General features: G+C 33.3%; 1 protein-coding gene across 1 annotated transcript in view; it reads left to right on the top strand.

Moving 5' to 3' along the window:
* The window catches only part of LOC149548245 (phospholipid-transporting ATPase 1-like), a 61626-nt gene extending 50242 nt beyond the window's left edge, over nt 1-11384 (top strand). Inside the window, exons 7-8 of the mRNA XM_089792295.1 lie at nt 10064-10522; nt 10736-11384. Of these exons, the coding sequence (XP_089648421.1) occupies nt 10064-10522; nt 10736-10907 (631 nt within the window). The 3' untranslated portion in view covers nt 10908-11384. The remainder of the gene's footprint in view (nt 1-10063; nt 10523-10735) is intronic.
* Nucleotides 11385-17446: the final 6062 nt, after the last annotated feature.

Below are 17446 nucleotides of genomic sequence, written 5' to 3'. Positions count from 1 at the left end.
AGAATCTAGAAGAGGTTGAAAATGAAAATATGAACCTTGAGGAAAATTCTAAGAAAAGACTACTTTGGGCCATAAAAATAGTTGAAGCAGCTCAAGATTTTGCTGCACCTTCAGGATCAATCATAGAAAGTAAAAGACCTAAAAGATTCTTTGGTTATACAGCAAATATGATTGATTTATCCAAAACAGAGCCAACCAATCCTTCTGATGCTATTAAACATCCAGCCTAGAAAAAAGCTATGACAGAAGAATATCAATCAATAATGAAAAATGATGTTTGGGAAGTAGTTCCAAGACCAAAAGGAAAATCCGTTGTTTCTTCCAAATGGATATTCAAGAGAAAGCATGCTGCTGATGGGAGTATTGAGAAATATAAAGCTAGATTTGTAGACAAAGGGTTTTCTTAGAAAGAAGGGATTGATTATGAAGAAACCTTTGCTCTGTTGCCAGATATACTACCGTTCGAGCTGTCTTAGCAATTGCCGCATCTAAGGGATGGAAGGTACATCAGATGGATGTAAAAACAACATTTCTCATTGGAAAGATTTCAGAAGAAGTCTATCTGGAGCAACCAGAAGGATTTGAAACCCATGATCCTAACGCTTTTGTTTGCAGGCTCAAGAAAGCTCTCTATGGGCTTAAATAGGCAACCAGGGCCTGGTATGAAAGGATTGATAAATATTTCACTGGCTTAAGATTCTCTAAGAATGAAGCCGATCCAAACTTATATTATAAAAGAGATAAAGATGCTATGGTAATACTGATATTGTATGTTGATGATTTATTAATCACAGGTGATGATCAACTTATAGATCAGTATAAGAAAGATCTAACTAGAGAATTCGAGATGAAAGACTTGGGGCTTCTCCATTACTTCCTAGGATTGGAAGTACGACAGAATTATGATAGTATCATATTGAATCAAGGAAAGTACACTTCAGATATCTTGAAGAAATTTGGAATGTGGAATTGCAATTCTATGCCTTCTCCTATGGAGACCAATTTGCATAAACTTAAAGAGGCAGCTATAGAATCACCTCCAATAGATTCTACTCTCTACAAACAGATGACTGGGTCCCTTATGTATCTAGTAAATACAAGACTTGATATTTGCTATGGTGTTCATCCCTTAAGTCAGTTTATGTGTGAACCTAAGGAGATTCGCCTAGTTGCTGTTAAACACATTATGAGATACTTACAAGGCACTCTTAATTATGGACTCAAATACGAGAAAGTTGCTTTAGACTTGCATGGATTCACCGACCCAGATTGGGGTGGAAGTGTTAAAGACAGAAAAAGTACTTCAGGATGCTGTTTCAGTTTAGGATTAGCTATGATTTCTTGGATATGCAAAAAGCAGTCTTTAGTAGCTCAGAGCTCCACAGAAGCAGAATACATTGCAGCAGCGATGGCCTCTCTAGAAGCAGTATGGCTGAGGAAGTTACTTGTGGGATTATTTGAGCAAGCCATGAATCCTATGATTATTCATTGTGATAATCAGAGTTCCATCAAGCTTTTGGTGAATCCAGTTTTCCATGACAGATCCAAACATATTGAAATTCCTTACCATTATGTGAGAGATATGGTAGATAGGAATTCTATAAAATTGGAATACATTTGTACTGCAGATCAGAGCGCAAACATACTCACCAAACCTCTATCTAGAGTAAAGATAGAATATTTTAGGCGGAGACTTGGTATGGTTGAGTTGTAATCCATTTGTACTCTTTTGATTATTAATAAAATAATTGTATTTTTGTCAGGCTATTGACTGTTATGGGCTCCACCATGTGTAATCATTATTTAAGAGGGGACGATCTCTGAAATAATGAATACTTGTGTAAAATGCATTATGAGAGATGATGATCTCTTAGATAATGTACTAAACAATAGATTTTACTGTTAGATCTAGATGAGTTTTAGATCGTCTTGTGACATTGACATTGCTATGTTCATGGGTCACAAATTGGATAAAGGGAGAATCTTAGAATTCTTCGAGTTTATCCTGTATTTTGGTAGATCTTAAACTTAGGATCTTGTTGTGATTTAGAAATACCAGTCTCTATGAGTCACAACATGTGTCTTATCACTAGTAGCAGTGATTTGTCATATCACAGGTTTAGTAATATGACGTTGTATCATGTGTTCTATGATACCACATAGTAAGAAGAGACAGACAGATATAGAGTATTTATTCTTGTTTAAACATCTGTATTGATGTTTGCTAGATATGACATCTCTCTGTAGGATTATGAGGTTAAGAGGGAGTGTTAAGAATATAGCCTGAATAATTCTACAGGTCAGTACAGACCGTACCTTCTTAGCATGATTGATATATCCTATGAATGGCAAGTAATACATTTTATACATTTCCTATATGAGCCCGCGATTCCAAATAGACAGTCTTGTTTTATATTTAACTAAACTAATATTAAAGTTTTGTTAATACTAAACATAATTTATTAAATCGCCGGTTTAGGGATAATAATGTTTTAAGGCTAAACTAAGGGTCATGTCCCTTGAGGGACATACCCTCTAGAAGGATATATCTACGGGTTGTGAATGTAGATTGGAGGACACACAATTCACAGCAGTCTGATCTTCCAAACATTCTCCTTCCCACAAATACATAGCAAAGATTTTACAATCTCACAAGTTCGAGCATAGAGGACTGGACCTGCAGTAATCATAAAAGAAATCTGCCTCAAGAAATCTGAATATACATATTGTTAAAAGGATCATTCTCAGAAAATCTAAGTTTGATTCAAGAATCATTCTCAGCAAATCTAAGTTTGATTCAAGACTCACGAATTTGCAGAACTGTACATGGTATCATAGCTAAGTTGTCAGAGCTAGGGCTTTGCAAATTTTTAGTAATCAAAACTTATATATATTCAGTAGTTGTCTTCCATTTCCAATGGCATATACAATCAGACTTGAGGACAGATTCGATGGGAAGGAACACTTCAAAGCATGGAAATTCAGAATCTTGATGATTCTTAAAGAAAACAATGTTAAACAATTTGTTGATGGAGCATCCAAACAGCCACCAGTTAAACCTCACAAATCCATATGGACCAGTGGAAATAGAAAAAGCGATTCAATTAATCTTGGATGGAGTTAAGAATGATATCGTACCTATGCTTACGAAACACCAAACTGCCTATGATATGATGAATGCATTACGGAATGCATTTGAAGTAAATAATGCAACTAGGGTCCTTGCACTAAAAAGACAACTGAATCACATCCAAATAAAGAAAGGAGAATCGATAAACTCTTATTTTCTAAGAGTTGCTAGCATTAGAGATGAATTATCAAGCATAGGAACCATCATTAATGACACCGAACTAACGCTCATGGCCATAGATGGTTTGCTCGAATCATGGAAAACATTCGCACAAGGAATAAGTGCTAGAGATCAGCTTCCGAACTTTAACAGACTCAAGAATGATTGTTTTCAAGAAGAGTCAAGAAAACTAAAGGAGGAAAACCAAAAGTAGAAGATGAAGAACTTCACGGTCTTAATGCAAACTCCTATAAAAGAAAGAAAAAGAAATTCAAGAAGAAAAGGCGAAATCAGAAGAATGGAAAGCCCAAGAAAGATCTATCTAAAATAAAGTGCTTCAAATGTGAAAAATTTGGACACTATAGATCTAATTGTCCGGAAAACTCCAAACAATAGGCAAATTGTACAAATGTCATTAGAGAAGAAGAGACTTATGATCCTGAGAACCATGTTTTGTATTCCTCTCTATCAAATGAAATCTCAAATAAGGCATGGGTAATTGATAGTGGATCTTCCAGAGATATAACAGGATAAAAAGAAACTCTAGATTCCTTATCAAAGAAAGTTAATGGTGAAGCTACTATTGGTGATAACTCTGCACACTCAATTGAAGGAATTGGTAGCTACACTTTGAAACTAAAAATAGGAAATATTTTTCTTCTTAAAGGTGTACTCTATGTACCAGGGATTAAAAGAAACCTAATTTCTATAACAACACTTGAAGATGATAGACATGATGTTGCATTAGTAGATGGCAAAGTATTAACTTGGGCTAAGAACTCTTCCTTCAAGAAAGCTACATTAATTGGTCAAAGAAAGGGATATTTGTATGAGTTGAATACAGAATCTAGTCGATCCATTCAAGCCCTAGTTCACGAAGCTAAAGATTCAAACGAAATATGGCACAGAAGATTAGGGCACCTAAACTTTGAAACTTTATCAACTATGGAAAAGATGGTTACCAGATTACCAAAATTAAATAAAGATCACCCTAGTATTTGCAAAGGGGTGTGCCTTGGGTAAAAGTACCAGAAGTCCTTTTCATGATAGTACTAGAAAAACAAATAATGTACTAGAATTAATTCATTCAGATTTATGTGGACCTATGTCCGTTCCCCCCCTTGGAGGATTTTGGTATTATGTCCCTTTCATAGATGACTTCTCTAGGAAAACATGGATTTATTTTTTAAAATGCAAAGAATCAGAAGAAATCCCACAAAGCTTTAAAGAATTCAAAGCATTAACTGAAAAATTTTCAAGACATACAATTAAAACCCTTAGAACAAATAATGGAGGAGAATATACCTCACACTTGTTTAAAAGGTTTTGTAAAGAATCAGGGATCAGGAGGGAGTACACTATTCCTTATAACCCATAACAAAACAAGGTAGCTGAAAGAAAGAACATGACAATTATAGAAGCTGCTAGGGCTATGATTTTTGACCAAAATCTAGAATACTATCTTTGGGCAGAAGCCTCTTGTACTATTGTATACATTCAAAACAGAAGCCCTCACTCCTATCTTAAAGATAAAACCCCTGAAGAAGTATTTACTAAAGTAAAACCCAATATAAGTCATCTCAAATTTTTTTGATGTCCTATATACGTTCATGTTCCAAAAGAAAAGAGAACCAAATTAGAACCATCTGGGAGGAAAGGTATCCTTGTAGGGTATAGTGAAACTTCTAAAGCATATAGAATTTTCATACCTGGACAGAAAACTATTGAACTTAGCAGAGATGTAATCTTTGAGAAAGATCTTGCATTCAAAAGAGCCTTAAGTTCCAATGAACCTTCTCCTTTATCAAATTCTGAAAGAATTAGTGAATTTGAATCCCACAAGGAGAATCTAGAAGAGGTCGAAAATGAAAATATGAACCTTGTGGAAAATTCAAAGAAAAGACCACTTTGGGCCAAAAAAACAGTTGAAGTAGCTCAAGATTTTGCTGCACCTTCAGGATCAATCAGAGAAAGTTAAAGACCTAAAAGATTCTCTGGTTATACAACAAATATGATTGATTTATCAAAACAGAGCCAACCAATCCTTCTGATGCTATTAAACATCCGCCCTGGAAAGAAGCTATGACAAAAGAATATCAATCAATTATGAAAAATGATGTTTGGGAAATAGTTCCAAGACCAAAAGGAAAATCCGTTGTTTCTTCCAAATGGATATTCAAGATAAAGCATGCTACTGATGGGAGTATTGAGAAATATAAAGCCAGATTTGTAGCCAGAGGTTTTTCTCAGAAAGAAGGGATTGATTATGTATTGAGAAATATAAAGCCAGATTTGTAGCCGAAGGTTTTTCTTAGAAAGAAGGGATTGATTATGAAGAAACCTTTGCTCTTGTTGCCAGATATACTACCGTTTGTGTTGTCTTAGCAATTGCCACATCTAAGGGATGGAAGGTACATTAGATGGATGCAAAGACAACATTTCTCATTGGAAAGATTTCAGAAGAAGTCTATCTGGAGCAACCAGAAGGATTTGAAACCCATGATCCTAACGCTTTTGTTTGCAGGCTCAAGAAAGCTCTCTATGGGCTTAAATAGGCAACCAGAGCCTGGTATGAAAGGATTGATAAATATCTCACCGGCTTAGGATTCTCTAAGAATGAAGCCGATCCAAACTTATATTATAAAAGAGATAAATATGCTATGGTAATACTGATATTGTCTGTTGATGATTTATTAATCACAGGTGATGATCAACTTATAGATCAGTGCAAGAAAGATCTAACTAGAGAATTTGAGATGAAAGACTTGGGGCTTCTCCATTACTTCCTAGGATTGGAAGTACGATAGAATTCTAATAGTATCATATTGAATCAAGGAAAGTACACTTCAGATATCTTGAAGAAATTTGGAATGTGGAATTGCAGGTATCTTCTCCTATGGAGACCAATTTGCATAAACTTAAAGAGGTAGCTGCAGAATCACCTCCAATAGATTCTACTCTCTACAAACAGATGATTGGGTCCCTTATGTATCTAGTAAATACAAGACCTGATATTTGCTATGCTATTCATGTCTTAAGTCAGTTTATGTGTGAACCTAAGGAGATTCGCCTAGTTGCTGTTACACACATTAGGAGATACTTACAAGGCACTCTTAATTATGGACTCAAATATGAGAAAGTTGCTTTAGACTTGCATGGATTCACCGACCTAGATTGGGGTGGAAGTGTTAAAGACAAAAAAAGTACTTCAAGATGCTATTTTAGTTTAGAATCAGCTATGATTTCATGGATATGCAAAAAGCAGTCTTTAGTAGCTCAGAGCTCCACATAAGCAGAATAAATTGCAGCAGCGATGGCCTCTCGAGAAGCAGTATGGCTGAGGAAGTTACTTGTGAGATTATTTGAGCAAGCCATGAATCCTATGATTATTCATTGTGATAATCAGAGTTTCATCAAGCTCTCGGTGAATCTAGTTTTCCATGACAGATCCAAACATATTGAAATTCCTTACCATTATGGGAGAGATATGGTAGATAAGAATTCTATAAAATTGGAATACATTTGTATTGCAGATTAGACCACACACATACTCACCAAACCTCTATCTAGAGTAAAGATAGAACATTTCAGGAGGAGACTTGGTATGGTTGAGTTGTAATCTATTTGTACTCTTTTGATTATTAATAAAAATAATTGTATTTTTGTCAGGCTATTGATTGTTATGGGCTCCACCATGTGTAATCATTATTTAAGAGGTGACGATCTTTGAAATAATGAATACTTGTGTAAAAGGCATTATGAGAGATGACAATCTCTAAGATAATGTACTAAACAATAAATTTTACTATTAGATCCAGATGAGTTTTAGATCGTCTTGTGACATTGACATTGCTATGTTCATGGGTCACAAATTGGATAAAGGGAGAATCTTAGAATTCTTCGGATTTATCCTGTATTTTGGTAGATCTTAAACTCAAGATCTTGTTGTGATTTAGAAATACCAGTCTCTATGAGTCACAACATGTGTCTTATCACTAGTAGTAGTGATTTGTCATATCACAGGTTTAGTAATATGACGTTGTATCATGTGTTCTATGATACCACATAGTAAGAAGAGACAGACAGATATAGAGTATTTATTCTTGCTTAAACATCTGTATTGATGTTTGCTAGATATGATATCTCTTTGTAGGATTATCAGGTTAAGAGGGAGTGTTAAGAATATAACCTGAATAATTCTACAGGTCTGATAAGTACAGACCGTACCTTCTTAGCATGATTGATATGTCTTGTGAATGGCAAGTAATACATTTTATACATTTCCTATATGAGCTGGTGATTCCAAATAGACATTCTTGTTTTATATTTAACTAAACTAATATTAAAGTTTTGTTAATGCTAAACAGAATTTATTAAGTCACTGATTTAGGGATAATAATGTTTTGAGGGACATACCCTCTAGAAGGATATATCTACGGGTTGTGAATGTAGATTGGAGGACACACAATTCACAGCAGTCTGATCTTCCAAACATTCTCCTTCCCACAAATACATAGCAGAGATTTTACAATCTCACAACTTCGAGCATAGAGGACTGGACCTGCAGTAATCATAAAAGAAATCTGCCTCAAGAAATCTGAATATACATATTGTTAAAAGGATCATTCTCAGCAAATCTAAGTTTGATTCAAGACTCACGAATTTGCAGAACTGTACACAATAGTGTCCATGGAGAGAGCAAGCAAGCAAAATAACAGAAAAGGGGAAAGAACTAAATACTCCTCACAGATGATAATTAGTCCATGATAGAAGGGTACGATCTAGGACTAGAAGGTGCCCTAGTTCGCCGCCTCTGAGGATTGTTGGAAGAAGGGTGTCGCTGCCTAATGTGCCCTCTATAGGGTCTCACAGATCTGGCGTGACTTGAAATAGAGCAGAGAGACCGTTTCATCCCCCGGGCAGGGGCCTCGGGTGTGAAAACCAAGGTGATAAGTTCTTAGGAGTCTGTCTCAATGGGAACTGAAGCTGAATTATATAATCTCAAAGCAGCAAGGTCTTGTGAAGGTAAAGTGCAAGACACCACTGGTCACTGTATAGTTTACTTTCTCATTCTCATGAGTTTGTAGCCCTTACACATGAAATAACTAATGTAGAGGAGTCTACAAGTGTTAAGTATGAAGTTTTCAATGAAGAAAGCTTGTAAAAGTTGAAGACTTGACTCAAATGCATAACACTATTGTTGATTGTTATAACAGTAGCGATACATCTCTTCATCCTCAAGATAATGCAGCCCATAATCATAGAAAAGACAATGTTATGAGATCACCTAATGTTGGCAGTCAAGTTTGGGCAGATAGTCATGAGAGATGGGTTGATGATGCAACTAGCAAGAGGGAAGACTTTACACATCATTGCATATAAGATGTAAAGAGAATTCAAAGCATGTGTGGTGTGTTGCTTCAAAACTCCGGTTATGTTGTTATTCTTAGAGTAGTGCAATGGACTAGTGGAGCAATGTTCTTGAAGTTGATATGGGATCTAGGCTTTTGGTTTAAGCATGCATTAGTGGATTGCTTGAGGGTAAGCAATCTCCAAGAAGGGAGGATTGTAATGTCCCCCTTTTGGCTAGCATGTCAATAAACAAATAATTTATAATGCTAACCTATTATCTATAAATTATAATGCTAAAGCATTAAGTTAATAAGGGGGTTTAAGTGTTTAATTAAATAAAAGGAGAAAAAGGTATAGTTATTGCTAATATAGATTTACTTATTCATTATCAATTATTAAAAAGGCCCAACTTAAGCTATGACTTAGTCTTTCTTAGGCCTTGGAAAATTCATGCATGTTCTAGCATTGTAATAGTATATTTGATGTAACAGCCATGCATATTTTATATCAGAATCATTAGTAATAGATTTATGTTTGTAATTGATTATTTCCATGGAAATATATATATCGTTTCCTTACGTATTTAGTTTGCATGTTGATATTTTGCAATGAAATGGAGCAAAACATGTCAAGATTCGAATACTCAAATCAAATCTGAGAAGAGTATCAGAGTTTGGGATATTTCATAATTCACATGAAAGCCAACTCAAGCTGGACTTGAGAAATATATAAAGGGGACAGTGGCCATATATGTGGACATTAGTAATACATGCATACATTTGGCTGTTTTATTAAATAGGTCATTAGTTATAGAGGTACAAGAAGTTGATAAATTTTTTGCTACCACCTATTCTTATAACCTTCTCACAGATTTACACCATTCCTTGCATTTTTTTACTATCTCTCTGAATCTTGGGAATGCTTTCTAGAATATTGTACCTGAAGTTGCTTTCAAATTTGATTCCTTGCTTATATCCTTACATGCTGGCAGCTTACAGTGTGTTACAGCCATCTAGTTTCAAACTAGTCTGAATTTGTGTCCTGTTCTTTCCATCTCTACTTCTCTCTTCCTTTTTCTACCGTCGGTAATTGCATGTTCACTGCTTCGCTGGTGGTTGAGAGTAATTCTTTGCAAGAGTGAGAGGCAGTGAGGAACATTTCTAATTCTTTTTATTTTTTATTTTGGCAAAGAAATGATTATCATACAAATTAGAAATATTGACTGATAGGATAAGAGTTTATTAAGATATAATGGAAACATAATCTTTAATTGTAGTAGACTTAAACATCATAAATGTTTCGAGTACTACACATTCTGATAACTAAATGTCATAGAGATCAGGAGTATACTTGGGATTTCTAGTAACTAATTCAGTTGATGGTGATATTCTACTAAATGACATACTCTATTGAATTATGCAGGTATATATTGTACACAGCCTATTCTACAACATCTTCCTTAACTGACTGGAGCAGTGTATTCTATTCTGTCATCTATACTTCTTTGCCGACAATTGTGGCAGGTATATTAGACAAGGATTTGGATCAAAAAACTCTACTTCGCTATCCAAAACTTTATGGGGCTGGGTACAGACAAGAAAGTTATAACCCGAAGCTCTTCTGGCTCACAATGACTGATACATTGTGGCAAAGCCTTGTTCTTTTCTATGTACCACTTTTATCATACAAACAAAGTACAATTGACATCTGGAGCATTGGTAGTTTGTGGACGATTAGCGTGGTTGTCCTAGTCAATGTTCATTTGGCGATGGACATTCAATGTTGGGCAGTTTTTACTCATGCTGCAACATGGGGCTCAATTGTTGTTACATATGCTTGCCTTGTCATTTTGGATTCAATTCCTGTATTTCCTAACTACTGGTAAGAAAGTCATTTTGGATTCAATTCCTGTATTTCCTAACTACTGGTAAGAAAGTCTTCATATAATATTCTTGATCCATGTTGTTCTGTGAAGTTTGTATTATTACTTTGGAGAATGGAAAGGATGTGTATGCCATTGAAATAGTGTTGTTCTAGTTTTGTTTGCAGTCCTATAGTGCAAGGCAACTGCTAATTGAAATATCCATTTTACAGGACAATCTTCCGGCTAGCCATGTCAGTGCCATATTGGTTAAATATTCTTCTTATAACTTGTTTAGCATTACTGCCTCGCTTTGCAGTGAAAGCTATGACACAGAGGTTCTGGCCATCTGACATTCAAATTGCCCGAGAAGCAGAAATACTGAAAAGGGATTCTGACAACTAGGCTGTGATGTTGATTGAAACTGCAAACTCTCTTGGTCATTATTCTTACAAAGGATGGAGCTCTTTCCTGCTTCATGTAACTACAGGAACTAGTACCTTTGCTGCGGGGCTTATTTTTGGTGTGACAACTGAAGTGCAGTGCTAATTTGCAGAGTTACAATATTTGTATTCAATCACCTTGTGTCTAATCTGGCACAACAGCATGAGATGACATGTTGGAGTAGTGCACTTGCCCATTGCTCACATGTAGGTCTGAAATGGCCAAATCAAGTGACCTGTGTGTTGCTTGTCTTAATCTTGCAGGCTTTGTAGAAAATGAAAATCTCAATGTATTCTATTTTCCAAAGCTGGTCATAGCAGCCAAGGTTTGGATTGCTGTATCTCTCTTCAAATTGATATGTAATTATGTGTTTTAACTTCATATAAATATGTTATGGAAGGCAGACCAATATGAATCAGTTGATCTTGATTCTTTAAATTTTTACTACTAACCCCAATTTCCATTTCCTCTCTACTCTTATTTAGAGAGAAACAAGAAGCCAGAATGCTTAACTTATTTCTTTCACTAATGTGGAAGTCAGGATGAGAATTAAAAGAATTTTGAACTTTTCTGTTTCAATACTTGAGACAAAAAATTACAGCTGAAGTGTAAAATAGACCCTTTGAGAAGAGCTTCCAAACTTCTTCATGATGTAGTATGCGTGCAAAGACGTAGCCATATACATTGCTTCAAGGAATATGATCTAACGTGAATTACTGGCTGCAATTCTGAGTAGATGCACATCTCCAGTGCTTAGTAAGAATCTTTGGCGTCAGGAATTGTTTTCTTGTAAGTTTGTGATGCAAAATAATACATTTATTTTTTGAATGCAACCATTCAGCAACATGAGAAGGTAAGCTATTTCCAAAATTGTATACCCAAAAGATCATGCTCTTCTGCACTATTCTAAATTAATTTGCATTTTTTTTCCATGTAGCATGGTATGTGTGGACTGACCTTTTATACTGCAGATTGTGTACAATCACTCCTAGGGTTATCTAGGGTGCTTTGAGGAGCTGGTCAATTTGTTATGAGAATATTGTTTTCAGCTTTAATTTGAAGGCACCATGTTGCGGGAGCGGTGGCAGTACCAAGTAACTATTTTGTTGTGGAAAAGCCAACTTCCAAACTACTACTCAATGTTATAGCCAGACCCATAAATTCTTTTAGGGAGGGTTGTCAAGGGATCTGGGGAATAGAGAGAAGGGAACGAGGTGTAGAGCTAGCAGACTTGGGATAGAAAATTGCTTGTAAAATAGAAGTAATAAAAGCCATTTTTCTTCTTCCAATCTCTCCAATTATTTGGAGAATAATCCTAAATTTTGGGTATCAAACACAAGCTTTTAGATATTATTGCTAGTGCAAAACCAAGCCCTTAGATTTTATGGGCTTTTTAGCACAGGGTGGTAAGCATGAAACCAGCTTTAAGAGGTTTTGGTAGAAAAATAAATCTGAAATATCATTTATGTCGTTGCTATAAAATCTCAGGGCATTAAGCAATAAGACTAAATCTAATGGAAACATATAGTGAGTAGTAAATTATGTACATGATTATTGAAAAAAAATGTCAAATATAAGTCATCTGCATCCTGTTATATTGAAAGCTTAATTGCTTCGCTCACTTTTCAAATGGTTTTGCAGTCAAAACGAGTGTTGCCAAAAATTGGTGTAATCAGTTATCAAGTCTAAGATGAACTATTAAACAACAAAAATTGGTGTAATCAGTTTTCAAGTCTAAGATGAACTATTAAACAAAATGTATAGACGATTTTTTTCACCTCTAATACCGTATAATGCTACCAATATTTCATTTTACACGAAGCACAAGCCCATGCAATTTGGGTGTCAATGAGGCCCATTCTGTCTTTGGGAAAAGAGTTAAGCATACATGGCACTGTAATAAAACTGGTTCGGCATGCAAATTGACATCATGCAGCTCATTTTTTTCTCAACCATTAAATGTTCCTTAGTTTAAAGGAATTTTGCCTATACAAAATATCATTCACCTATCTTAATAGGTTAATTCGCTCTTAGCCATGCGCTTGAGTCTTTGACTTGCACGGGCACCTTCCTTAATGGTCAACATTGCTCATATTCTAAACCTTTTCAAAACATTCATAATTGGTGCTAGGAATTGGGCTATGCGCGGGAACTAAAATCACCTTTTTAGTCGGGAAATTGTTAGCTTTTGGCATTTTCACCTGTTGTAGTTAATTAGTTTCTGACAGATTTTAATCTCACTTTACTTTTAACTAGTGTTTATTTATTCAATTTACTTAGCTATCATCTACACTATTAACTCTGGTTATTTTTCTTATTTATTTAAATTAAAAAAATTATAACTATAAAATAATAAGATGCCATATATTATTTAAACATTTCTAATTATTTAGCTTAATTTTTTACTTTTATTTGTAAATTTATTTATTTAGCTTAATTAATTATTATTGGTTGCTTATTTAAAAGATTTTTTAAATTAATTTTTATTTTAGTTAGAACTTATTTATAATTTAATTTTTCACATAAGATTTTATTTAATTTATCTTTACTTTAACTTTTTTTTTCTATTTATTTAGAAAATTAATTAGTTATTAGCTTTGTTTTTAACTCTGTTTTTTTTCTTGTTTATTTAACTTTTAATTTTAAAAATTGATTGAAGTTTTAGTTTTGAATTATTATAATTATTATATTTTAAATTAGTTTAATTTTTCACTTTAAACATTGATTTTTAGTTGTGAACATTATTTTTTAGTATTTCTCATATTATTTTTTCATATTAATTTTTTTGATGATTGTTTTTGAATATTATTTTATTCATATATTTAAGCCAATTTTTAGTTTTTATAATTATTTCAGTTTTTTTTTTCTTTTTGATTTATTCATTCTATTTTTCGTGTTATTTTTCTATTAATTTTTCATAATAGACTTTTTTGTGGGAAGATTTTTTTAGATGATAATTTATTAGTATTTGATAAATTAAATAAATAAATAATATTTATTTAGTTTACTGATTTTTTATATTAAATTAAAAAATAATTTTTATATAATTAATGCACATTAAATTATAGTTTTAAAAAATGTTAGTAAACACCTATCAACTCATCACACAAAAGCTTGCTACTTCTAGTTTAAATTATTTTTAATGCCCACCTAGATAGGATCACATTTAGCTATACAATAATGATAATACTAAATAAGTCTAAATTCATTCTATATAATTTTGATTTAAAAAAATTATGTATCTAAATTTATAAAAACATACATTATCTATTCTTTGACTATAAAAACAAGATGGTTAAGTCTTATTAATTTAATTCATTTACATTTAGTTTTCACATGTTAAGATAAAATGATTTTAAGTTATAAAACAAAACCTTTTGAGCTTTCTATTGTCAAATTAAATTTTATGATTATTTCATTTCTTTCATAATTAAAGAGTTGGTCCTCTACAAACTAGGTTCAAAATGTTTCAAAGCTAAGAGGAAAACAAATGACCTTTACAACATTATCAATCTTCATTAATCTAGATAATAAGTTAGAATTGATAAAAACTAATTGAAATAAATGGTGTAATTAATATAGAAATATATTAAATTATATTTAAGGTATTTAGTATTAAATTTAATGAATATTCTATTATATAGGTATAAATTTATCAATCAAAATATTTAAAGTGAAAGGCTGGTTAGAAAATTATTTTTTACTTTGAAACCTTATTACTAAACTCTTGAGTTTGGTTCCGTAAGTGTTAAGGTGATCTACACAAGGTACTTGAATCTCATGGGCAGTATTAGATTGTAACGTTTAGATACAATTTAGCTTAATTTTCTATCTAAAACTTGTTTGTTAATTGGGATTCATCATGTAGTGTGAGTATTAAGTGGTTGCACTATAAGGGTACAACCAAAACCCAAATCCTTGTTGGGCTCACACAATGTTAATGCCAATGCAACACCATTAATGTGTATGTCATATTAGTGGTGGAGAAAGGAGGAAGGATGTGTATAAGGATGAGGACGGGGAGGAAGAAGAGGATGAAGAGAAAGTGCATGAGACAAAGGAGAGGAGAGAAGAGGATGAGAAAAATGGTCACACTTCAATGCTAGTAGGTTGGTTAAGTGTTAATGCTAAGGATGGGGTCACTTCTTGTGGCCTCACTTGGAGCAAGGGCCAGGCTAAAAGTCCTTGCACTTCATTGACCAAAAAACAAAGAAGCTTTTTGCCCTTGTGTATATTCTGTGAATCATTTAAGGAAGAAAGGGCTTTTAGAAATACTTCTGGAAAATCTATTGCATTGTGAGGTTCATAAGTCCTTTGGATAGGTTGACTCAATGCTGATAAATCAAGATTGGGAACAATACGTGATATGCTTCTATGATGGGGAATTAGGGCAACTATTCATATTTAGTACACTAGATGAATAGTTCATTTTAGATTAGGGTGTGTCTTTAAATGAACCACTTGAGAGAGATATTTGAAATGTTTTAGTCAATTCTTAGTGCTCAGTGGAAATGGAGGACTAATTACAAAGCTTGGGGTTAAATTTGTAGGTGTAGAAATGATTTAGAACACTTTAACACTTGTAGACTCAAATTGGGGTAGAATAAATTTGTTTAAAGTATGGAAATCGTGGATGTTGATTGGATATTGCCATGACCTTTCCATCTAGCACATCTTGTGAAAAGAGAGGCTAGAATTTATAATGAGTAGCATTTGTAAAACATAAAAAGCAACCACTCATAAAATGAGGAATTCATTTTGAATTAAAAGCTGGGTCTCAGTTGGCCTTTTGGATATTCTCTATATGTGATTTTAGTTTTGACTCTCTCTCTCTCTCTCTCTCTCACACACACACACACACACACACACACACACACACACACACACACACTCTTAAACCTATATTTGTCCTTCTTCACTCAATGTAATGACTAAATCACAAAGCTTGTATACTGTAAATAAATATTAATGAAATAGAACATTGACCCAAAGGATTCACAACATATCTCATAAGTTAGATCAAATTGTGTGTATACCTTTTGATATTTATATACAATTGTAGTTTCTTGGTAAGACGATTGAATATGGTTCATTAAACCAAATTAAGATTACAATCGATTGGTATCAAAATTTTAAATTTTAAATAAATTAAGGAAATTGGATGCTCACAGGAACTTCCCTCTTAACCCAACATAGAATCAAAATACACTATTTATAATGTATTATTAGATATGGAATAGAATTCCCCAGTCATGGTTAGAAGACTTACAAACTCTTAAATAGAAAGAAGATAATTTTGTCAAATACAGGGGTAGGGTGGCTATTTTACTTTATTTTCTAACTAGATATGTAATTAAATTTGAAATTAGCTTAAATCTTAGAGGTTCAATATATTTAGAACCATTCCTTTTAATATACATTACTTTCTTATGATTAGTTTCAAATCATACATTATTATTCCTTTAATTTCATAAAGTTGCCATCTTTTAAAGCATTAAAAAAATTAAATATGATTTAAAAGATAGTCTTAAGGACTATCGATCCTAAAGAAATCTTCCAATAATTAATATAGCTACTATTTTAATAAAGGATATTGTGGGAGGGTACTAATCAATCAGACAAGTTTGAAGTTTTACTTAGTGATGCAATGACTTAAGGATAATAGGAAGTTGATGGCCATGAATCTCTCAAGTTTGCTAACAATCCCTAATATCACATTTTAGTTATAGATTGTAGGCGAACCTAACAGGGCTAATATTAATAGAAACATTTTCTATGGACAATTATAAATTTGTTCTTAAGCCAAAGATTACAAATGGCAAGAGAATAAAAAATATATCACTGGGGTATGCCCCTTTTAATGATGTAAATTGTATAGGACTATTGTCCTAGGCAAGACAAGAGGGTTTCTTCTCTGTTCTTTCCTACCAGTACCCGTTTGAATGAAGAATGTTGTAAAATTATTCTATTTTAATAGAACTCATATTTCCTTGGCCTTTTACCAAAAAAAAAAAGCTTTGACCAAGTGGAAAAATGAATTCAACCAAGTGGACACATGTAAAGGACTTTTAGAAAAGTGGATACATGTGAAGAACTCTATCCAAACACATAAGATGCTATTGAATTTGTCTAGATATGGAATGAGATTTGAATTTGTAAATAACATGATTAAGATAGTGCAAAAAGTACTTAATCTATATACAATAGTGAGTCTCTATATACTACAAGAAGATGACCACGCCCATCATAATCACATTACTACAATCAACTTATTAAAAACATATTATACACCCTATCCAATCAGTTATATACTAGTGATGCAAGGGATCCAAATGAAAAATGATAACACCACTTAAAACACATAATGTATATAATATTATCATATGTAACATTACGTAAGGTACACACAATGAACACTAAGGCCCCGTTTGGTTGTAGGAATTGCTGAAGCGATATTCATGAATGCTGGAATAAACTCTCTTATGGAATTCACACATTCT

Source organism: Cupressus sempervirens, chromosome 7 (genome assembly GCF_028749045.1).
Source record: "Cupressus sempervirens isolate cs-2001-9-10 chromosome 7, ASM2874904v1, whole genome shotgun sequence".
NCBI lineage: Eukaryota > Viridiplantae > Streptophyta > Pinopsida > Cupressales > Cupressaceae > Cupressus > Cupressus sempervirens.
This window is presented reverse-complemented; position numbering and strand designations above follow the sequence as displayed.